Source organism: Oryctolagus cuniculus, chromosome 21 (assembly GCF_051225735.1).
Source record: "Oryctolagus cuniculus isolate XC-2025 breed Fujian yellow rabbit chromosome 21, ASM5122573v1, whole genome shotgun sequence".
In the NCBI taxonomy this organism is placed as follows: Eukaryota; Metazoa; Chordata; class Mammalia; order Lagomorpha; family Leporidae; genus Oryctolagus; species Oryctolagus cuniculus.
In genome coordinates, this window is record NC_142887.1 from 33,428,534 (window position 1) to 33,451,686 (window position 23,153).

The 23,153-nt window shown below is 61.9% G+C and overlaps 2 protein-coding genes across 3 annotated transcripts in view; one reads left to right on the forward strand and one right to left on the reverse strand.

Annotated features, from left to right (window-relative positions):
* Nucleotides 1-3: 3 nt before the first annotated feature.
* On the forward strand, nt 4-19,388 carry PPIL2 (peptidylprolyl isomerase like 2). The gene is made up of 20 exons (XM_002719723.6): nt 4-174; nt 1,880-1,929; nt 3,642-3,687; nt 5,971-6,033; nt 6,552-6,603; nt 9,285-9,336; nt 11,352-11,443; nt 12,143-12,232; nt 13,075-13,150; nt 13,623-13,783; nt 14,541-14,616; nt 14,874-14,980; nt 15,067-15,156; nt 15,355-15,388; nt 15,647-15,764; nt 17,864-17,920; nt 18,194-18,266; nt 18,346-18,408; nt 18,485-18,621; nt 18,706-19,388. The coding sequence occupies exons 1-20, from the start codon at nt 143-145 to the stop codon at nt 18,803-18,805; spliced, it is 1,569 nt and encodes a 522-aa protein (XP_002719769.2). The 5' UTR covers nt 4-142; the 3' UTR covers nt 18,806-19,388.
* The window catches only part of YPEL1 (yippee like 1), a 15,287-nt gene continuing 11,323 nt past the window's right edge, over nt 19,190-23,153 (reverse strand). For both annotated transcript variants that reach the window (XM_051826752.3, XM_070065912.2), the window contains 3 exons: nt 22,151-22,194; nt 21,783-21,891; nt 19,190-21,515 (listed from right to left, as the gene is read on the reverse strand). In XM_051826752.3, the coding sequence (XP_051682712.1) occupies nt 21,426-21,515; nt 21,783-21,891; nt 22,151-22,194 (243 nt within the window). In that variant the 3' untranslated portion in view covers nt 19,190-21,425. The remainder of the gene's footprint in view (nt 21,516-21,782; nt 21,892-22,150; nt 22,195-23,153) is intronic.

Below are 23,153 nucleotides of genomic sequence, written 5' to 3' on the forward strand. Positions count from 1 at the left end.
CCCGGCATGCCAAGCGCCCGCTTCCGGCGTGGGCCCGCGGATCCCGGAAGTAGCTGCCCGACTACTCGGCGGCGTCTGTGGGCTCGCGGTTGCTGGCCGTGACTTTTCCGTGCTCGAAGACCCCACCGCCGCGCTCGCCGCCATGGGGAAACGCCAGCACCAGAAAGACAAGATGTACGTGGAACCGCGTCGGGGGAGCGGCTCGCCGCTGCGCGCCCGGCCCCGCGCTTGGCCGGGGCTTCGCGTCGCTCCTCTTCCCTCGCAGAGTCGAGTCCCCAGGACTCCTCCCGGAAGCCCCCTGCCCACTCCCCAGGCCGGGCAGTGACACCGCTGCCCCCAGCCCCTGCGGTAGCCCGGGGATCCGGCAGCCGCGTCTCGGGCCCCCCGGGGTTGGAAGCGAGCGAGCCCCGGCCGCCGTCGCGTTTCTTCGCCTTTTCCGAGTGACGAGCCCCGGTCTGCTGCTGTCTCTCGAGTCCGCTGGGGCCAGGCTTTCACAGCCCCTGTCCCCCGCCTTGAGTCCTTGTTGCCGAGCTTGGGGTCATCCAGTCATTTCTCAAGCCCGTGGCGTTGACCTCTGCGATCTCGCGTGCGTGGTTTTCCCGCAAACTTCAGCGGCCTCCCCTTTTCTCGGGTTCGTCGGCCGGGCCCCCTCCTCCCGTTTCTCCCAGGCCTCACAGGTTACTGTCTGTGGCGGGGGTCTTGAAGCAGTCTGTTCAGCCCGGCATCTCCGCTTCGGCGGTCTGATACAGACCGCATTTTAATCTGATCATCGGAAATAGAACCCAGCCCTGGAGTTTGCCTCTCTCCTTCCTGTCTCAGTGATAGGCTGAGAATTAAAAAAAATTTTTTTTTAAAGATATTTGTATTGATGTGAAATGCGGAATGACACAGGGAGAGAAAGAAAGATCTACCATGCACTGGTCCAGTCCCCCAAGTGCCCCACAGCCAGGGCTGGGCCAGGAACTCCATGCAGGTCTCCCACGTGGGTAGTAGGGACCCCAAGTGACTTGAGCCATCCTCTGCCGCCCCCCAGGTGCCTTGGCAGGGAGCTGGTCAGAAGCAGAGGGGCGGGGTCTGATTCCAGGCGCTCTGGTACGGTATGCGGGTGGCAGCCTCACTCACCGCACCACAGCGCCCACCACAGACAGGGTTTTCCGACCTTACCGTGGTGTGAAAGCAATGTGTGCTGGGGGCCAGTGCTGTGGCGTAGTGGGTAAAGCTGCCACCTGCAGTGCCGGCATCCCAGATGGGCACTGGTTCGAGTCCTGGCTGCTCCTCTTCTCATCCAGCTCTCTGTTGTGGCCTGGGAAAGCAGTAGAAGATGGCCCAAGTCCTTGGGCCCCTGCACCCACGTGGGAGACCCGGAGGAAGTGGTCAATTCCTGGTGGATTTTCTGCTGCTGCTCTGGCTGTCTTCCTACGCACAGCAGCCAGGGCGAGGCTTTGCGGCTGATGTCAGATCCTGCCTAGCAGGGCCCTGGCTCCGAACCCTCCGTGGTCTCCCACCCACTGAGGAAGACCTGCGAGGCCCCTCCCCATCCGTCTTCCTCCGCTGCCACCCGCCGGTGCCCGCAGCTCCCCAGCGACATCTGTCTGTTCTTCCTGCCTTGGGCATCGGTACCCGCTGTGGCTGCGGGCCCCGCCCGTGTGTCTGCCTGGAGGGCTCTTCCCCCAGGTCTGCCCGTGCCGGCCGCTCTCATGTGTCAGGTCTTCCTGGGTGAATCACCTCCTTTCCTTCTGAGCAGCGCAGGGCCGTCTGTGTTTATTTATTTATGGGTTTGTGCAGCCCCGTGTCTGCCGTGTTCACCCCTGGCTGGCCAGTGGCAGCGTAGTGATATCTCTCCCTCCCTCTCCCCGTCCCCTCCCCCTCCCCCTCTCAGGTACATCACCTGTGCTGAATACACTCACTTCTATGGTGGCAAGAAGCCAGGTAAGGCATGGGAGTCTTCTCTGCCCCGAGGACAGGGGTGTACAGAGGATGGGTGGCCCCATTATACAGGCAGCCCGTGGTCTGTGCAGGACAGCTGGGCCGAGGACTCCATTCACGGAAGAGGAAAGATGCCCCACCCACTGGCGATTTTTTTAAAAATATGGCTTAAAATAACCAAAGTGCTCCAGGCTGTGGTGAAAAGAACCCTGGTCTACATTTTTTCTTTTTCTTTTTCTTTTTTTTTTTATTTCAAAGTCAGAGTTACCAGAGAGAGAAGGAGAGGCAAAGAGAGAGGCAGAGAGAGAGAGAGAGAGGTCTTCCATCTGCTGGTTCACTCCCCAATTGGCCGCAACAGCTGGAGCTGGACTGATCTGAAGCCAGGAGCCAGGAGCTTCCTCCAGGTCTCCCACGTGGGTGCAAGGGCCCAAGGGTTTGGGCCATCTTCTACTGCTTTCCTAGGCCATAGCAGAGAGCTGGATCAAAAGAGCAGCCAGGACTTGAACTGGCACCCATAAGGGATGCCGGCACTGGAGGCGGCAGCTTTACCCCCTACACTACAGTGCTGGCCCTCTTTTTTTTTTTTAAGATCTAGTTATTGGCCGGCGCCGCGGCTCACTAGGCTAATCCTCCACCTGCAGCGCCAGCACACCAGGTTCTAGTCCCAGTCGGGGCTCCGGATTCTGTCCCGGTTGCTCCTCTTCCAGTCCAGCTCTCTGCTGTGGCCCAAGTGCTTGGGCCCTGCACCTGCATGGGAGACCAGGAGAAGCACCTGGCTCCTGGCTTCGGATCAGCGCCGTGCGCCAGCCGCAGCACACTGGCTGCAGAGGCCACTGTGGGGTGAACCAATGGAAAAGGAAGACCTTTCTCTCTGTCTCTCTCTCTCACCGTCCACTCTGCCTGTCAAAAAGAAAAAAAAAAAAAGATTTAATTATTTATTTGAGAGTCAGAGTTACAGACAGAGGGAGAGACAGACAGATCTTCCATCCACTGACCCACTCCCCAAATGGCCACAATGGCTGATCCGAAGCCAGGAGCTTCATCTGGGTCTCTGACACTGGTGCAGGGGCCCATGCACTTGGGTCATCTTCTGGTGCTTTCGCAGGCCACAGCAGAGAGCTGGATCAGAAGTAGAGCAGCCAGGACCGGTGCTGTGGCGCAATGGGTTAACACCCTGGCCTGAAGTGCTGGCATCCCATACAGGCGCCGGTTCAAGACCTGGCTGCTCCTCTTCCAGTCCAGCTCTCTGCCATGGCCTGGGAAAACAGTAGAAGATGGCCCAGATCCTTGGGCCCCTGCACCCACATGGGAGACCCAGAAGACGCTCCTGGCTCCTGGCTTTGGATTGGCACAGAAGACCTCTCTCTCTGCCTCTCCTCTCCCTGTGTAATTCTGACTTTCAAATAAATAAATAAATCTTTAAAAAAAAAAAAAAAATGGAGCAGCCAGGACTTGAACTGGCGCCCACATGGGATGCTGGCACTGTAGGCAGCGGCTTAACCTACCACGCCATAGCTCCGGCCCCTGTTGTAATTTTCACGCTCTCTCCAGCTCCTCCTCTGTCCACGCCCTCCCTGTGTTTGGTGCCCACGGCAGTGGCGGTGCTAAGTACTTGAGCACTCCTTTTCCCATAAGACAGCGGTGCTTGTGGGCAGGTACACGGAGTGGAGCTATTTGACACAGCCGGTGTTCCCCTTTTGTTCCCCACAAAACAGATCTCCCCCAGTCAAATTTCCGCCGTTTACCCTTCGACCACTGCAGGTAAGGGTTTTGAAGGTTTGCCTTTCCCTTGCGGGTGCACTCTGACAGCAGAGGTGAGTCTGGCCTTGGGGGTTCTCTCTGGGCCCCCCGCACACCCCCACCTTCCCTGCATGAGGAGGGGGGACCCATGGTACTGACAGCCTATGGGCGGTGTTTGCTTACTGTGTGTATTTGCTGTGCTCTGCCTTTTAGCCTCATTCTGTTTTTTTTTTTTTTAAGGTTTATTTTATTTATTTGAAAGGCAGAGTTACAGAGCAAAAGGGAGAGATGGAGACAGTGACAGTGATAGACGAGAGAGAGAGGTCTTCCAAATGGCCACAGCAGCCAGGGCTGGGCCAGGCCAAAGTCAGGTGCCAGGAACTCCATCCAGGTCTCCCACGCAGGTGCAGAGGCCCAGGCACTTGGGCCATCTTGCACTGCCTTCCCAGGCGCATTGGCAGGGAATTGGATTGGAAGCGGAGCAGCCAGGACTCGAACCTGTGCCCGTATGGGATGGTGGTGTTGCAGGCAGCAGCTTAACCCACTGCGCCACAGCACCAGGTCCCCTCGCCCTGTGTGTGTGTGTGTGTGTGTGTGTGTGTGTGTAAGTAAATAGTTGAAAAGCAGAGCAACCCAGAGGGAGAGAGTGAGGGAGACGTACAGCGAGTGAGTGATCCTGACACCCCCGTCAAGGTGGGTCAGCTGGACATGTGGTAGGAAAGGGCCAAGGGCTCTGCCCCAGGGGGTGCAGCCACTTAAGCTGGCCAGCTGGGCCTCCCTGCACCTGTCCACGGGTCCCCAGGAGGCTCCCGCTCAGTCACTGGTTGGGGAAGACCTTTGCCCCTGCTTGCCGGCACCTGGCTGGGGAGGGAGGGTGACCAACCAGGGCCCAGGTATCGCTGGCCGAAGTCTCTCCACCCCTGCCAGGCTGGTGCCGCCTCCTGGTACCGTGGTCTCCTCTGCACTGATGGGAAGACAGAGCTTCTGGCCTTGGCGCCTGGCTCGCCCACGAGGTGTCTTGTCTGTGTCTTGATGACCCCTGTGGGTTGTGGGTGAAAATGCACCTGTGGGTCACGCTTGGGAGCAGGTGCCTGCTCGCCACACACTGCCTGGCGCAGGCTGTGGTGTCGAGTCCCGCACTGCTCGCTCATCGCTGCCGCAGTTAGAGTGTGAGGGCCCCTGCACCCGCGTGGGAGACCTGAGTGGAGTTCCTGGCTCCTGACTTGGGCCTGGCCCAGCCCTGGCTGCCGTGGCCATTTGGAAGACCTCTCTCTCCTCTCCCTCTCCCCTCTCCCCTCTCCCTTTTTCTCTCTCTCTCTTTTTCTCTCTCTCTTTCTCTCGTCTGTCACTGTCTCCATCTCTCCCTTTTGCTCTGTAACTCTGCCTTTCAAATAAATAAAATAAACTTTAAAAAAAAAAAAAAAGGCAGGAAATGGCCTGGTGGTCCAAAGGAGGCAGCATCCTGGAGGTCGGGTAGCCAGGCTGTTCAGAGCGTGGGGGACCGACCTCTGCTGATTCAACTCCTAGGTGACAGAGCAGAAGCCAGGTGAGCCAAGGCTCTGGATGACTTATTGTTATGGTTATTAAGATTTATTTGTTTATTTGAGAAGGCAGAATTACAGAGAAAGAAAGAGAGAGAGGTGAAGAGAGAAAGAACTTCCAGGTCTCCTGTGTGTGTGCAGGGGCCCAAGTCTTTGGGCCATCCTCTGCTGCTTTCCCAGGTGCATTAGCAGGGAGCTGGATAGGAAGTGGAGCAGCCAGGGCTTGAACCGGCGCCCATATGGGATTGCGAGTGTCACAGGCAGCAGCTTAACCCACTAAGCTACCGCACGGGCCCCTCTGGGTGCCTCTGATAGGAACCGCATGCAAGGCCAGGGCCACTGGCACGACGTGATTCCCCAGGAGCACTCTCCATGCCTGTGGGGATGACTGTAGCCAGGCCTCGGGGGGCTCCTGTGCCCCCTGGCCCCCACCCCTGTGTCAGAGGGACTCAGGTCTTGCCGGGTTGTGTGCCCACCCCCAGGCAACCTAGGGGATTCTTAAGATGGCCGGGGGTAGGCAGGGCCTCTGAGATCATGCCAGCCCCGCCGGACCACCTGCTCTGTGAACAGAGAGAGGCAGTTCTGGTCTGGCCTCCCCAAGGCCACGCAGAGGGGAGTGAGGGCAGCCAGGACCCTTGCCTTGTCCTCACCAGTTTGTATGGGCCGTGCAGCGCGGCCCCAGAGTTGTCGGAGGGAGGCCCGAGGGAGGCCTTGCCGCGGTGCCTGCCTGAGGGCTGACCCAAGAGTGACTCTGTTCTCTCAGTCTCTCTCTACAGCCCTTCGTCTACCCAGTCTGCACCCCGGAAGGCGTCGTCTTTGACTTACTGTGAGTTGTTCTTGAATTCTGATCTAACACGTGTGGTGAGATTGTTGAGGACGTTGGGCCGATGTCGCGGTTTGTGGCTCCAGGCAGCACCAAGGCCGCCAGACCCCTGGTCCCGGCAGCCTGGGGAGACGCAGGCACCTGGGGCCATGGCAGCAGTGCCCCTGTGGCTGCCTGGAATTAGACCGGCCACCCCCCGCCCCATCCACCACTTGTTGGGGGGGGGGGTCCCAGCGCTGTGTGCCCACTTCCATGTCCTAATGCAACCCGGCCTCTGTCATTTTAACTTCGTCTTGGGGAATAGGAAGCAAATGGGAAACTGCCATGGTCCCTTTTGTCCGTGAGGTAAGCACCATGGCTGAGACACGCTTATGAGCGGAGTGTGGGATCTGCCCTTGGCTTGGCACTGCCCCCACCCTGCGGCACGCGTGTGTGTGCGGGCAGCCCCGTGCCTGCCGGGGCCCATTCCGCACTAGCTCCGAGCTTGTGGTCCCGGTGACTCGGCTTTCTCTTCCCTCCAGGAACATAGTTCCGTGGCTTAAGAAGTACGGGACCAACCCCAGCACTGGAGAGGTAGGTGGCTGGGTGGGGGCGAGCGGTGTTGGGGACCCTTGCTTGGGCCTTTGCTTTGTCCTGGTGCCTTTCGTACCCCTCCCCTCCATTCCCTTCCACTCCCCTCCCAGCTTCTGGTAACCAGCACGCTCAGCTTGCGCGAGATCGGCTTCTTAGAGTGCATGTGAGTGCGACTGGGTGGTCCTGGGCCGTCTGCGTGGCTGAGCGGTGTTCAGGTGTGTGTGTGTGTGTGTGTGTGTGTGTGTGTCATGTTTTCTGTGCCTGTTCGTCGGTTAGCGAACACTTGGTTTTCTCCTGTTCCCCGGCGTGTGAGCCCTGGAAGATGCTGCTGTAAACGTGGGAACGCAGCGGGTTCCATTGCTCTTGGGCTTAGCTCGATCGTACGGGGGTTCTGGCTTTAGTGTTTCCTCCCCCTCCTCGGCAGCTCTTGTTGTCTTTCGTCTTTCTGGTCAGAGCCACTGCCTGGAGGGAGGTGATACCTCCTTGTGGTTTGATCGGCCTTCCTCTCATGGTTCGTGATGCTGAACGTCTTCTCCTGGGCCATTTGTGTGTTTTTCCTTAGAAAAATGTCTTTTCGGATCCATGGCCCGTTTTGAGGTTGGGTTATTTGTTCCTCTGTTGCTCAGTCACGCCCCTTATGTTCTGGTTCTTAGCCACTTGTGCGATGTACAACCAGCAGAAGCTCTCTCCCGTGCTGCAGGGTGTCTCTCCCTTCGCTGTTGGAAGCTTTTTAGTTCGATGAAGTCTCATATCCCGTTTTGTTTCAGTTTCCTGGGCTTTTGGGGGTGTTCAGAAAATCCTTGCCCATCCCGATGTCCTAACGCATCTCCCCTGTGTTCTTCTAATAGTTCCATTTCTTACATTTGGGTCTTGAAGCTGCTTTGCGTTGACTTTTGTATGTTGTGAAGATGGGTGCGTGTGACCTGTTCAGTTTTCCCAAGCGCCTTTTCCGGAGGAGACGGACCTCTCTCCAGGCATGCTCCTAGTACCTTTGCCAGGGAGCAGTTGATGCAGAAGCCTCTGCCTCTGCCTCTCTCTAAATCTACTTTTCAAATAAATAAATAAATATTTTTTTAAAAACAGATTTATTTATTTGAAAGGCAGAGTTAGAGAGCGAGAGAGAGAGAGAGATCTTCCAACCACTGGTTCATTTCCCAAGTGGCTACAAGGGCCAGGGCTGGGGCAGGCTGAAGCCATCTGGGTTTCCCACGTGGGTGCAGGGCCCCAAGCACTTGGGCCATCCTCTACTGCTTTCTCATGCACATTAGCAGGGAGCTGGACCGGTAGTGGAGCAGCTGGGACTTGAACCACCGGCCACATGGGATGTTGGCACTGCAGGCGGCGGTTTTACCTGCTGCGCCACAGCACCAGTCAGGCTCTTGTTAAATTTCAAAATATTTTTATTTATTTATTTGAAAGACTAAGAGAGACCACAGACAGACACAGAATTCACATCTGCTGGCTCAGCCCCGAGATGTCCGTTATGCCCATGGCTGGACTGGAACTAAGCAAGAATCTGGCAGCTGAATTCAGCTTCCCTAGTGGGTGGCAGGGACCTGGTCACCCGAGCTGTCACTGCTGCCTCCTAGGGTCTACACTGATAGGAAGCTGGAATCTGGAACCAGAGCTGGGGATCGAACCCAGGCCCTCTGGTGTGAGATGAGGGCATCTTTATTTATTTTGTTTGAAAGAGTTACAGAGAGGCAGAGGCGGGGGCGATGCAGAGAGGGCTTCCATCCGCTGGTTCACTCCCCGTTTGGCCGCAACAGCCGGAGCTGCGCCAATCCGAAGCCAGGAGCTTCCTCTGGGTCTCCCATGCAGGTGCAGGGGCCCAAAGACTTGGGCCATCTTCTACTGCTTTTCCAGGCCATAGCAGAGAGCTGGATCGGAAGTGGAGCAACCAGGCCTTGAACTGCCACCCATATGGGAAGCCGGTGTTGCAGGTGCTGGTTTAACCTGCTGTGCCACCCCGCCGGCCCCTTCCCTGAGGTTCTTAATGATAGGGGCCCGCGTGGGAGACCTGGAGGAAGCTCCTGGCTCCTGGCTTTGGCCCGGCTCAGCCCTAGTCATTGCAGCTGTTTGGCGAGTGAACAGGCAGATAGAGGGTCTCTTTTGGTTTCTCCCTAACTCTGCCTTTCACGTAAATAAATAAATCTTTAGAAACAAAATTCCTGGCAATTGTTGGTGACTGACGTTATGTGCACATGGAAGTGTTAGTCTTCATAACCTGGCCTGTCTGCAGCGGTTTCTCTCCCAGCCCATGGGCAGCTGTCTCAGCACCAGGTGGTGCTGTAAGCTGGGGGTTTGCCGGGCATCCGCCAGTGGTGTGTTGTTGCCGTTTCGTCACTAGAGGGCACCACACCACCGGTTGGTCCCACACCCGCCGTTCCTTCTTTCTCTAAGTATTCCTACATCAGAGTGCAAAGGGAAACACTGGCATGCCCCCTTAGCTTCAAAAAAGAGTCAGTGGTTCATTCCAGAAAGGGTCTGTGCTCGCTGTAAAAATGTTGCCCCGTGGGTGGGCCATGCTGGGGGGTCGGTGCCTCTGTGACCCCAGTGCCTGCAGCCTGCGCGTCACCGTGAGTGGGCCGTGCCGGGTGCTGTCCCCACCCCAACGCCTGTGGCCGCAGCAGCTTGTTGCGTCCGTCATCTCTCATCGCCCTCTGTTGTGCATCCTCCAGAAACTCGACGGGCGGTCCCTGATCAAGCTGAACTTCGCCAAGAACAGTGAGGGTGAGTGTCCCCTCCCTGCCCCCAGCTCCAGGGCTGCAGCCCCGGCCCTGCCCTCGCTGAGTTCTCCTGGGAGCCCAGGGCCTCCTTCCTGGGCAAGGTGGGCCCTCGGGTCTCCTTTCTCCAAAGATGCCCGAGGACTCCTATAAGTTCCAAGATTCATCTTATTCTACTTGAAAGGCAGAGTTAGAGACGGAGAGAGGTCTTCCATCTACTGGTTCACTTTCCAGATGGCCACAATGGCCAGGGCTGGGCCAGGCAGAGGCCAAGAGCTTTTTCCGGGTCTCCCTGTGGGTGCAGGGGCCTAAGCTCTTGGCCCATCTGCTGCTGCTTCCCAGGCGCTTGAGCAGAGAGCTGGATGGGAAGTGGAGCAGCCGGGACTCGAACTGGCACCTGTGTGAGATGCTGGTGTTGCAGGAGGCGGCTTAACCTGCTATGCCACAAGGCTGGCCCCTCCGAGTGGAAGCAGAATTGTGGGTACTGAGCGCTCGGCTGGGGCATCGTGAGCTGCCGTGGCCTTTGTGGGCATCGGCGAGCTGCACCTGACCAAGGCTGCCACCTGCTCATTCCTGGAGGCAGAAGCCGCTCAGGCCAGAGTGGCCGCAAGGGGTTTCCACGCTCCTCTTCACCACGGCCCGCCCAGGCCCAGCCCCGCTCTGGGGCCCCCTGCTCTCCCCACGGACCCCCGCCATGGTCCAGACAGCCGTGTGGGGGACCCTCCAGCTTGCTGCTGCCTCGCCTGCTGACCCTGGCCTGGCTTCCCTCGCCTGCGTAGGCTGTCATCAGCGCTCACCGGGCATGTGTGCCCAGGGCTGCCTTTTCCACGGCCTGGTGCGTTACTGGCACCGGGCTCCCAGGAGCATAGGTGTGCCAGCCCCACTGCCCGCGTGGCATTGGGCGCCATGGCCAGTCGTGGAGGTCAGGGAACTCGGGCCTCTGCCCCGCTGTGATCTCACTCAGCAAAGGCTGCAGGAGGACCTGCCACAGGCAGAGAGCGACAGAGGCCCCGTCTGTGCACAGCCGAGGGAGGGGGCTTCCGTGCTGGTCGGGGAGAGAGCCAGAGAACGGTCTGGTGCTGCTTCTGCGTAGACAGGAGCGGGCGGGCTGGGGGAGATGGGACCCTTGCTGACAGGTTAGAGCGGGAGTCTGATGGGAGGGAGCCACGTGGGGGAGAGCATTCTAGGCAGGGCACCACCAGTGCAGAGGCCCTGGGGTGGGCGTGCACTTGATGACGTCTTTGCTCGGTGGGGAGTGCAGTGGGAGTTCACGGCTGAGGTCAAGGTGCAGAGCCTGGAAGGAGCCCCCAAGGGGATGGAGGGGGACAGTTGGCCCCTGTGTCTTCCGTGTTTTTGTTGGTTTTTTTTGAAAAGCAGTTTCTCTCTTTTGCTTTGCTTTGCGTTCCGAGAGCAGTGCCTGTCTCCGTCTCAGCCCTAGCTCCTCTCCGTTCTCGGCCCACCGAGATGAAGCAGATCCCAGCCCCAGCATCATTCCCTACTTACGTGCGGCCCAGCGGGCGCCTCTGTCATCCCTGGAACGGGGCCCGGGGCTGCCAGGGCTCAGATCGCTGGGATGCGCTCCTAACTCTTCCTCCATAGTTTTCAAATCAGCCTTTGAGGCCAGACCACTGTGGCCTGTGTCCTAAGCCTCTTAACCTCTGAGTCCTGGGATTGACTTGGCGGAGACCGATGGTCGCTGGCTGCAGTGACCCGGGCAGGGGCCAGGCCGGGTGTGCAGGCAGAGCTGACGGGGCGGCTGGAGGGTGTGCTTGGGGAGGGCCTACTGGGGCTGTCTGTGGCGCAGTGGTCACCAGAGGTGGGCTGGGGGAAGGGGCAGCGCAGAGGTCATGTCTTGCAGGATGAATAGGAGTTTCCAGGCGGCATTGGTGGGCCTGAGCAGCTGCTGTCTCCCACCCCCGCCTCCCCGGTGCCTGCTCTGGGCGGTCCCTGGCAGTTGTCGCTTGGGATGGCGGGGGCCGGCGCGGTGATGGGCCTCCCTCCCGGCGTGTGCCTATCCCCCAGGGAAGTACCACTGCCCGGTGCTGTTTACCGTGTTCACCAACAACACCCACATCGTGGCTGTCAGGACCACGGGCAACGTCTACGCCTACGAGGTGCGTCCTCGCCGCAGTGGGCTGGGGGTGGTGGTGAGCCAGGTGCTTGGGCCTGCTCAGTATCAGCCCAGAGACTGGGGTGCCTCCCGTGGCCTCCGCACCTGAAATCCAGGCACTGCTGCCTGCTGGGCTGGGGCCCGTGGGACCCCAGAGGGTCCTCCCACGCCTAAGACCAGGCTGTCCTTGGGCCAGCCCCCAGGGCTGCATGGGGAGCAGGCCAGGCCAGGTGCTGTCCCCTGGAGGGAGCTGTGCAGAGGCGCTGGTGAGGAGCTCCGGCCAAAGTGGCTGTTGGGAGAGTAGGCGGCCGCTGAGGCTGGGAGCAGCCCCACCTGCAGGAAGGCCCCTGGCTTTGCCGCCTCTCCTCCCAAGCTTGGGCCCTTGCGGGTTGTTGGCCAGCATTGCCCCAGGCTCTGGGGGCCGCTTCTTGCCTGGAGCACACAGATTGGCCTGGCTCTTCCTGGCCGGCTGAGGGAGGTGATGCCAGGGCAGGCACGTGTTGGGGGGAGGGCTCACTGAGCCTGTTTGCTGTCTGTAAGTCGTCCCCCAGCTGGTTCTGGTCGCTGTCTGGGAGCCCCACCCTTCACGGCAGGGCCGGCCCCAAGCCTGTGAGGTCTGTGCCGTTGGCTCTGGCCAGTTCTCTTCCCCAGATGGTGTGGCGGCCTAGGGCGGGCCCCTGACGCCAGCTCCCTCCTCCTGCAGGCTGTGGAGCAGCTGAACATCAAGGCCAAGAACTTCCGGGACCTGCTGACCGACGAGCCCTTCTCCCGGCAGGACATCATCACCCTGCAGGTGGGTGCACCCCGCCCAGCTGGGTGGTCTCCGGAAGCCACCCTCAGTGTCCCCAGCCGCCCCCTCCCACCTCTGTCACACTGGCCTCGGCTCAGCTGCCTCCTCATTCTGCCTCTCTCGCTGCCTTGGGTCAGGGCCCCTGACTCGGCGGCTGCCACCTCTAGGCAGGGGCTGCAGTGCACGGTGCCTGGGCATGTGGCACAGGTGTCCCTGTCCCGAGTGACATGCTCTGAAGAGCTGGGGTTTTGGCCCAGCTGATGATAATAATAATAATAATATAATATATAATATATATTATATAATAATTATTAATAATAATAATAATGACTAATAAGCCGCTTGGGACGCCCACGTCCTGTGTCAGAGCTCTTAGTCCAGGGCAGGGCCCCCCTCCATCCAGCTTCCTGCAAATGCGCACCCTGGGAGGTGGCAGGTGATGGTCCACATGGGAGACCCGGATGGAGCTCCTGGCTCCCGGCTTTGGCCTGGCCTGACCAGCCCAGGGCACTGCTGTCACCTGGGGAGTCAGCCAGCAGGGGGGAGCTCTCTCTCCGCCTGTGCTGTTTCTCGCCACCTCTGCCTTTCCGATAGAATAAACCAGAGAAAGAAAAGCAGGTGCCGATGGGGTGGACCTGAGGCTCGGGCCAACGTGGCTGCCCGCACAGCGAGCATTGCTCCTTAGCCAGGTGTCCCGGAGGGAGGGGACGTGGTGTGGCAAATGGGCGGCCCCACCTGCCTCATGCCCCTTCCTGGTTAGAGGTCCCGGGCCTCAGGGCAGCCGGTGGCCGGGTGCCGTGCCCAGCCCTGTGCTCGCTCTGCTGAGTGCTCTCGCTCTGCCGCAGGACCCCACCAATCTGGACAAGTTCAACGTCTCCAACTTCTTCCACGTCAAGAATAACATAAAGATAGTAGACCCAGGTATGGCCCGGCAGGCGCCAGCCTGGGAGAGGGGTTTGGGTGCGAGCAGGGTGGTGCTCCCGGAGCCGAGGGAGGCCCCTAATTGCCTGTGAAGACTGCGGCAGGGCTGCGGCTGAGCCTCCGCACCTGCCGGCGTCTGCCACTTCCCACCCCTGTGCCCCGCGCCCCGCGCCCCGCTGGGCTCCTGTGGGCTGCTGCTCTGTCCCGGGGTCCCCCTGCTCCCGGGGCGTCTGCCCGTGCACGTTGTTGGGGGAGGGGCCCTGGAGGAGCCAGCAGGACCTGGGGCCAGTGGTGAGCCGGCCTCACAGAGAGCAGCATCCTGGGCACCGGGCGGGTGCTGCCACGGGGCAGAGCAGTCGCGTGACCTGCCGTGACGGCCTGGCCCTGGCCTCTGGCAGCGGGCCTGAGTGGCGCGTGGCGCTGCAGCCGCGTGTGCGTAAGCATCAGGATGCGCTCACGGGTCTGCTCGCAGATGAGGAAAAGGCCAGACAGGACCCGTGTTACTATTTGAAAAACACCAACGCCGAGACGCGCGAGACGCTGCAGGAGCTGTACAAGGAGTTCAAAGGGGACGAGGTCCTGGCCGCCACCACGAGAGTCCCTGAGAAGCAGAAAGTAGACAAGCTGAATGCCGTGAGTGGGCACTCTGGGGGAGGCGGTGGCCCCGGGAGCCTGGTCGGCAGACTGGGCTGCCCAGCGTGGCTGCTGGGCCCTGAGAATGCAAGAGAGGTTGCACAGCGTCCGTGCGCAGGAGCCGGGGTGCCGTGCGGGGAGGGGACCAGGCCCGAGGGGCCGCCTCGTGTTCTAGCCCCAGTGCGTGGGGTCGGGGGGAGGGAGGGAGGGAGGGAAGGAGGTGCAGGCATGGCCCCCAGGGCCCTGGTCAGCAGCAGTGGTGCTGGGGTTCACGCCCCAGCCCATTGGGCCCCAGAGCTGGCTGTCCCCCTTCCAGAATTATCTGGAAACGGGAATGCTGCCCCTCACCCTGACATGGCTGCCCTCCGCCCTTAGTGCTGGGAGAAGCCCCTCGTGGGATAGCAGAGCGACAGCGACGGGGGTGCACTGTCCTGAGTCAGGGTGACGCAGCCGCTGTAGAAAATCTGAAACCTTGGAGCAGTCACGCAGGCTCGTGACTGGTGACGGCTGGTCCCGCTGCGGCATTGCACTTCCAGGGTCTGACCCCAGGTCGCGAGTGGGAGCCCGGTTGAGGCCAGGGCCCCTGGCTCTTGCTGCTGTCACTACGCCTTGTCCGCTGGTCCTTGCTCCCAGAGGTGACCCTGGTGGGAGGGCCGAGGCCACGTGGGCTGCACAGCTGAGCCTGAGGGGGGCACTCAAGGACGCCTCCCTGGAGGAGGGGTGCTGGGCAGGGCCTGAGCAGGTGTTTTCCCGCCAGGCCCACTATTCCACAGGGAAGGTCAGCGCCTCCTTCACCTCCACCGCCATGGTTCCCGAAACCACACACGAAGCAGGTAGCCCCCCTCTTCCCCCAGACCCCGAGATGGGCGCCACAGGGCAGCTGCCCTCCTCAGCCTAGCCGGTGGCACTGTGATTCCGGGTCTCTGGCAGCTCAGTGGGGGCCCCCTTTGAAAGTGAGCTTTGTGTTGGGGTGGGCCTGGCCTGTAGGCCCTCTTCCCAGCGCCTCCCACAGGGTTTGGGTGGTGGAGGGCGGGGCCGTGGGGTTGCGGGCGGTCCATGGGCGGGCCTGGAGCTCCGACCTCGCCCCCAGCGGCCATCGACGAGGACGTGCTGCGCTACCGGTTTGTGAAGAAGAAGGGCTACGTGCGGCTGCACACCAACAAGGGCGACCTCAACCTGGAGCTGCACTGCGACCTGGTGCGTGTCCGTGTGTGTGGCCGACCCCGCGGGGCCACGCTCGGGGCTACCGCGCGCCTCACGGCCGACTTGTGCTGACTCTGCAGACCCCCAAAACCTGCGAGAACTTCATCAAGCTGTGCAAGAAGCAGTACTACGACGGCACCATCTTCCACAGGTCCATCAGGAACTTCGTGGTGCGTGCGCACGCGCGTCCCGGAGGGCCCTCCCCGGGAGGCCTGCAGGGAGACGAGACACCCCACCCCACCCCCACCCCCACCCCCGCACAGCCGGGTACACGCTGAGGTTGCCTGGGAGGCCCCTCACCCCCATCCCTCACCTGTCTGGCAGGTCCCGGTGGGCGGGACTCACTCTCTCGCTCTTACTTCTTGCAGATCCAAGGGGGCGACCCCACCGGCACAGGCACAGGTAGGCAGCTGTGCTGGCTCCTCCCTGCTCCTCAGACTCGGGGCAGGTGGCGGGGGGCTGGGCCGGGGCCTGGAGATGGAGGGCAGCCCCTCAGCCTGTTCGTTTTGAGGCGATGGGAGTGCACCATGGCCTCCCTGACCCGGCCCGGCCTCACCCCGGGACACACCCCCCCCAGAGGCTGCCTGCCCATGGAGGGATGTGGGAGGCTGCGGGGCGTGGGCCCCTGGCCGCTGCTCAGCAGGCCCCTTCCCGGTCCAGGTGGGGAGTCGTACTGGGGGAAGCCGTTCAAAGACGAGCTCCGGCCCAACCTCTCGCACACCGGCCGCGGCATCCTCAGCATGGCCAACTCGGGGCCCAACAGCAACAAGTCGCAGTTGTGAGTGCCCGGGCGGGGCCGCCCCTCCCTCCCCTAGGGGAAGCTCCGGTGGCCAAGGACTGCCACGCACACATGGGAGCCCCAGGAGGCAGGCAGACGCGCAGGCGCCCAGCTGTGGCTTTGCCGATGCTGTCAGCATTCTGGGGCTGTAGTTTCCCTCCCGTGGGCACCGGCCCCCCTAGGTACTGCAGCTCCCTAGGAACGTTGTTGTTGGCTGGCGCGTTTTTTTAAGATTGATTGATTGGGGCCGGCGCCGCGGCTCACTAGGCTAATCCTCCGCCTAGCGGCGCCGGCACACCAGGTTCTAGTCCCGGTCGGGGCGCCGGATTCTGTCCCGGTTGCCCCTCTTCCAGGCCAGCTCTCTGCTGTGGCCCGGGAGTGCAGTGGAGGATGGCCCAGGTGCTTGGGCCCTGCACCCCATGGGAGACCAGGAAAAGCACCTGGTTCCTGGCTCCTGCCATCGGATCAGCGCGGTGCGCCGGCCGCAGCGCGCCGGCTGCGGCGGCCATTGGAGGGTGAACCAACGGCAAAGGAAGACCTTCCTCTCTGTCTCTCTCTCTCACTGTCCACTCTGCCTGTCAAAAAAAAAAAAAAAAAAAAAAGATTGATTGATTGGAAACAGAGTTAGCTCTTCTGTCTGCTGGTTCACTCCCCAGATGGCCGCAGAGGTCAGGGCTGGGCCAGGCCAGAGCCAGGAGCCAGGTGCTTCCTCCGGGTCTCCGGTGCGGGTGCAGGGGCCCAAGCACTTGGGCCTTCCTCCACTGCTTTTCCCAGACGCTAGTCTCAGCGGGAGCTGAGTGGGAAGGGGAGCAGCCGGGACTCCTGCATCGCAGGCAAGGCCTCACCTGCTGGGCCACAGCGCCAGCCCTGATGATCGCTGACATAAACTGGCCATGTAATCAAGTCCCCAGACCGTTTTTTTAATGAAATTTGTTGGATTTTTTAGAAATTCAGGGCTTACCCAAGGGGACGTGCCTACCACTGCCTGCCGGCAGGCCCACCCCACCACACTCCGAGCCATGGGCTGTTGGGCCGTCCGGTGGCAGCGTTGTCACCAGGCCGCTTCCGGGGGCTCTTGGCCGCGTGGCCCTCAGGACTCGGCGTCTGTCGCGCCCGTCACGCTTGTGCTCACCGCCCTGGCATGCTCCACCGGTTCCTCTTCGCTCTGCTAGGCTCTCGCTCTTCCTGGCTTCCTTAGCTGTGTGAGGCATGAGTGAGAGCGAGCAAGCCATGGGGAGGGCGGGGGCCAGGCTTCTGCAGTGTGGGTTTGGCGTCTGTGAGACCTGCGTGGCGGCCTCGCGTGTGGGCGGCGCCCTGGCTCGGGGTGTGTTGCGTCTCACGGGTAGGGGCCGTGTGGGCCCTGGGGATGGGGCCCTCCTGCTGCTGGGTCTCCGCCGCCCCCTCCTCCTTGCATCCAGCCCTTTGGATTCTGCAGGCGCATTGCTGTCTGATGGCACACCTGTGGGCTTGTCTTACTGATTGGAGAGGCAGCATGACAAGGGGGTGGGGGCCTTATCTGCACCCCGAGATGCACGTGAACTTCTGGGCCGCTTCTGACTGCGAGTCCTAGGACTTTGGGGCTCACAGAAGGGGGCGGCCACTGTTTAAGGTGGAAAAGGCTATTGAAGGTGGGACAGCAAGGCAGGGGGGTAGTATGGGGGGCGCCCGCTGCGATGACGGGGGTCTGATGAGGCCGAAGACCCCCTTGTGCAGGTGTTTAGGGAGGTGAACGGTGTCCTGGGCGCTCCTCCCGGCTCGGGACGCCAGTGGCCAGGGGTGAAGTGAGCCGTGTGCCGTGCCGTATCGCTGGGTGCTGTCTGTGTGCTGGCCATGGTCACACCTGTCCCTGCGGACCGTGCGTCTCACCCCTTCCTCAACCCCTTCATCTGGCTTTGCTGCCTCTTCGCTCTGGGTGGTGCTGGGCGGGGCTTTGGTTTTCCACCTGCACCCCCTCCCCAGGGCAGCCCGCAGGCAGCAGGCCCCAGCGGTGGGCGGAGCTCTGGCTCTCTGGTGGAGCTTGTGCAGGGAGGCACCACAGACGTTGGAGGGGGCAGCTGGCAGCCGTGGGCCCAGCTCACGGCCCCCCCTTCCGCCCCCAGCTTCATCACCTTCCGCTCCTGCGCTTACCTGGACAAGAAGCACACCATCTTTGGACGGTAAGGGGGGCGTGCCTGGCGTGCCTGCTGGGGCGAGTGGGGCTCCCCACACCAGTGGGCGCAGGGGAGGACGGCCGGCCAGCGGCTCCCGGCAGGCAGGCAGGCTAAGGCTGGGAGCAACTGGCGCGGCTGCGGCCCCGTGAGCGCCACTCGCAGCCAGGCGGGAGCTGGATCTGCCCTGCCCGGCCCAGCCTGACCGGAGGCACCTCGTGGTATGGTGGGGGGGTGCCCTGCGCAGGACCCAGGCACACTGCACCCCTCCCCCCGCTGCAGGGTGGTCGGCGGCTTCGACACGCTGACGGCCATGGAGAACGTGGAGAGCGACCCCAAAACTGACCGCCCCAAGGTACCCGTGCGGGGGAGGCGGGGCGGGGCCCATGCCCTGGCTCAGGCTCAGCCGCCCTCTGCTCTGCCCACTGCCGCAGGAGGATGTGCGCATCGAAGCCGCCACTGTGTTCGTGGACCCCTATGAGGAGGCTGACGCCCAGGTGAGGGGGGCGCTGAGTTGCGTCTGGGGGGCCCCGGCCACGCCCTCCTCCCCCCTACAGCACGGCCTCTCCCCAGATCGCTGAGGAGCGGAAGAAGACCCAGCTGGAGGCGGCCCCGGAGGCACCGGCCAAGGCCCCCCAGCCCCAGGCGGGGAGCCAGGGCCCCCAGACCTACCGCCAGGGGGTCGGCAAGTACATCAACCCGGCTGCCACGTGAGCGAGGCGGGGTGGGCGAGGCGGGGGCGGGGCCGCGGCGGGCCGTGCCGGGCGCGCTTGCACCGGGTTCTCCTGCTGCAGGAAACGGGCGGCGGAGGAGGAGCCGGCAGCCAGCGCCGCCGCGCCCGTGCCCAAGAAGCAGGCGGGCCGTGGTGGCTTCGGGGACTTCAGCTCCTGGTAGGGACGCCGGGCTGGGGCCCCCACTGCCGAGGCTCGGGGATGGCCAGTATCCCCCTCATCCTGCCGGTGGGCACCGCCCAGGAACCCGGGCGCCTGGGGGCCAGGAGCGGCGCAGGACTCCAGCCCAGGACGGGGCCGGCCCCCTGCTCTTCTGTTAAATCTTCGGCACACTCCGGCACCTGCCTCGTGCCTTCGTTCCTGCCCCATAGCCCGCACCGTCCCGCCCCCTGCTCGGCCAAGTGCCTTGACGTGGGCCGCCGCCCGCCCTTCCGAAGCCAGCAGTGGCCCTGGCCCGGGGTAGAGAGGGGGCAGACACAAACTCGCGGCCCCTCCCCCTGCTCCGGGCAGCACCGTGGGGGGACAGTACTGTCACAGCGAGACCAGGGACAGCAGAAGCAGCTTTATTCTGAAACCTCACACAGACACAGGACGGGCAAGCCGGGCGCTCCGCTGGGCCCGCGCCCGGGGCGGCTCGGCGCCTCTCGGCGGGGCTGCGAGCGCAGTTTTCTAGAATACTCAAGCCACCTGGGTTTTGTAATGACCCGATGAGGTCTTCAGGTCAAATAAAGTACTTTTTGGAAAAATTCTCATTTCTGACCCTTTCTCGGATCTGACATGCCATCAGGAAGAAGCACTAAGGTATAAAAATACTGTGCATGTGTCTCTAAAACAGCGCCAGGCTGAGCCACGTTCCTGACGTGCACTGGGCCAGACTCCGTGCCCTTACAGTCACTGCAGCTGAGACGCCCCGGTCACCTCCCCTCCAAGGACCAGTTACTGAGTAAGTTAAATAGTCGTCACCCGGTGCTACCTGCGGAGCCGGCCGGCGAGGGTGCAATGTCCCAGCACACCTGGCGGTCAGCCCCTGCGGCCAGCTCACGTCAGTTCATTTGGTTGAAAAAGGAGCTCGAGTTTTGAAGACCAACAAAGGAATTGACGCAAGTGTTGTCGGTACCCATTAAAAAAGATAATATCTATATATACACACACAGTCCGTCCTCAGAGCGCTTGTACAAAACTCCCCGACGAGGCCGTCACAAACGACTACAAAAACCAAGCTGCTCAGAGTGAGGGGGCAGGAAAGTGGCCCAGAACATAGAAAAGCTTTAAATAGAATTTCGGTAGATACAGAAAATTGCTCCCATGAGAGCACTCGGGGCCCGGGGGCCCCAGGTCGGCTGTCTGCACACGTCCGTCAGATGCCGCCACGGCCCACACCAGGCACGGGGGCCCCGGGCCACGGCAGCCTGCAGGTGGCAAGCAGCTACCACCTTGGGGACGCTGGGGACAGGCAGGGCCAGCCTCGGCGCTCGGGGGCACTGGCCTGGGAGCCCGCTGCCTTTGCCAGGGTGAGGACGAGCTTAGGTAGCTGGCTGCTGTCCCGCTGAGTGCGGCACAGCCGCGTCCCCCAGGGCCGGGGGCAGCAGCCTTGCCCACATGCCAGGGCTCCCCTGTGGGGCAGAGGTGGGCTGGGCAGGCAGACCCAGGCGCGTCCTCAGGCTGGACAGGACCCCGGGCACACTGTTCTCTCAGAGTGGAGCTGCAAAACGTGGGGAGACCCAAACTTCCCTCGGACGGGGCCTGGTCCCTGGCCTCGGCGAGCTGGCCCTCACACACCGCCCTCCCTGCAGGGTCCCCACACACCTGCGGCGGCCAGGCTCGGGCCCTGGAGGCAGCTGGCCACATCTCAGGCTTTGAGTGGGCCCTGCCGGTCCTGGCCTCTCTCCTACGCAAAAATAATCTTTCTTCAAGTAGATCCAGGTTAGAAAACGAAGACCCGGCTTCTCCTTGGTCCAGTGTGCTACTCTAACCACGTGGACCAGCCACCCGGTGACGGCTGTTGCTTGAGCCCACTCCTGGCCTCCCCAGCCAGGCTGTTGCCTCGGCGACTGGGCTGTGTGTGTGGGGTCCCTGGGCAGTCTTCAGCGACTGGGTTCTTTTGCTTTCTAGATAAGCAAATCTATTGCCTTAAATAAACATGTGTTCCATTAGATGCATTGCTCTCTTTATAGCTTCTCTAAAGTGGTTTCATGGCATCCTCTGTTTCTGGCCAGCCTAAAATAACCAAAACAAAACAAACCAGCCCACCCTGGGCATGTACATTGTTGGCTGCTCCTGGAGGATTCTCAACACTCTACCTTAACAGTTCAAGAGGAAGAACCCACTCGTAGTTTTGCAAACTGGAGTGTGTGTGTCTGTGGGGGGGGGTACCACATCTTCAATCTCAGAACGGCAGGGCACCTTAGGACAGCCTGTCCCCTGTGGCTGTGGCCTCCAAGCCCCAGCGTGGTCTGCTGTTGCAGGTGACAGCCCACGGCCAAGCCCCAGGGACAGCACAGGCTGCGAGGGGGCATTAACTGGGCAGCTGGGTCGTCAGCAGGCTAATTATTTCTCAAGAACATGACAAGCTAGAACAAGGTCCCTGGCGATTTTCAGAAACACCCATGTATGTAGGGGACAGAAGACAGGGGCCAGAGGGGCACCTTACCCACGCGACGGCTGTCCAGTGTCGCAACCTACGCGAGGCCAGCCTGCCAGGTTCAAGTTCAAGAAATAGTGTCATCCGAGAAGCTCTGTGTTGCCATTACATTCACCATCTCTTTCACAAAATAGCGCTCCCTTCACTCCCACCCGTTGTCCTTGATCATGTGGGCAAGCTCAATGATGAACTTGCCTTCCTTGTACTTCTGGCTGCTCTCAAAGGCGTGCTCCTGGTGGGAGAGGACAGATGGGCAGGGTCAGGGCCACCACGGAGAGGGCTGGGTCACCGCGGGGAGGTCTGAGCCACCCACAGGGAAAGGCTGGACCTCCCATGGGGGAGGGGTCAGGGCCACCCACAGGAGATCAGGGCCACCACGGGGAGGGTTGGGCCAGCCACGGGGGAGGGGTCAGGGCCACCATCAGGAGAGGTCAGGGCCACCACGGGGAGGGCTGGGCCTCCTGGGTGTGGCAACCCCTGCGGCCGGGCGGGCACTAACGTATTTCCACCCTAGCGTGGTCTTGCAGTTCTCGCAGTAGATGTCCGCCACCGCGTGCAGTCCGGTAAGCAGGACCCTCTCCTCAGCGGGGCCGCAGCCCACGTTCACCCTGTGAGAACAGAGGTCTGAGTGAGCCGGAGCCCCGCCCCCGCCCAGACCACGCCCCGACAGCGCCACGCCCGGATCCCGACCACGCCCCCACCCCTTGCCCCGCCTTCGGTCCTCAGCCCGGCACTGCCCCGCCCCACGCCCAGCAAAGTGGACACAGGGGGTTGTGCGGAGGGCGGCGCTGCCCCGCCAGCTCCCCCATCCCACGCACCCACCCGCGCCGCGCCCCAGCTGTGGATTTCGTCCCCTCCCGCACTCACACGGAGTTGAAGAGGTAGGCTCGTCCTTGACTTCCCTGAAAGGACTGAAATGGAAGAGGGGCTCAGCTCGTGCGGGGACAGCTCCCGCCGCCCACCAGGGGCTCCCGCCGCCCTGAGACGCGGGCCGGGCCAGCGGCGTCCCGGGAGCCGCGCAATAACCCCAGCTGCTAACTCCGCCCCCAGCGTGGTCCGAGTCCCTGCTCTGGCGGCAGAGGGCCTGGGGGACACCAAAATCCGAAGGCACACAGGGGGCCTCGCAGCCTTGCAGAAGGCAGGCCTTTGGCCTGGTAGCTTAAGCAGCCCACAGCCCGCGTTCCAGGGCCTGGGTTCGAGTCCCACCTGCTGCCAATACGGCCCTGCCAGGCGGCTGGGGATGGCTCCAGTAGTTCCGAGTCCCCGCCACACCTGGGCTGAGCTTCTGCTCCTGTTCAGACTGGCCCAGCCTGCTGTTGTTATTTTGATTATTTATTTGAAAGGCAGAGTTACAGAGAGAGGGGGAGGGGGGGGGAGAGGGGGAGAGAGGGGGAGAGGGGGAGAGAGGGGGGGAGGGGGGAGAGGGGAGAGAGGGGGGGAGGGGGAGAGGGGGGAGAGGGAGGGAGAGAGGGAGGGGGAGAGGGAGGGGGAGAGGGAGGGGGAGAGAGAGGGGGAGAGAGAGGGAGAGAGAGAGGGAGAGAGAGAGGGAGAGAGGCGGAGAGAGGGGGAGAGAATGAGACAAGAGAGGGAGAGAGAGAGGGAGAGAGGGGGGAGAGGGAGAGAGAGAGGGAGGGAGAGAGGGAGGGAGAGAGGGAGGGAGAGAGGGAGGGAGAGAGGGAGGGAGAGAGGGAGGGAGAGAGAGAGGGAGAGAGGGAGGGAGAGAGAGAGGGAGAGAGGGGGAGAGAATGTGAGACAAGAGAGGGAGAGAGAGAGGGAGAGAGGGAGGGAGAGAGAGGGAGAGAGGGGGAGAGAATGTGAGACAAGAGAGGGAGAGAGAGAGGGAGAGAGGGAGGGAGAGAGAGAGGGAGAG

Excerpts from the sequence above, each read along its gene's own strand:
- PPIL2 (XM_002719723.6), top strand. The coding sequence starts at position 143 with ATGGGGAAACGCCAGCACCAGAAAGACAAGAT. Across the intron at positions 14,981-15,066 it reads TGGAGCTGCACTGCGACCTG|ACCCCCAAAACCTGCGAGAA; the intron begins GTGCGTGTCCGT and ends CTGACTCTGCAG. Across the intron at positions 15,765-17,863 it reads AACAGCAACAAGTCGCAGTT|CTTCATCACCTTCCGCTCCT; the intron begins GTGAGTGCCCGG and ends TTCCGCCCCCAG.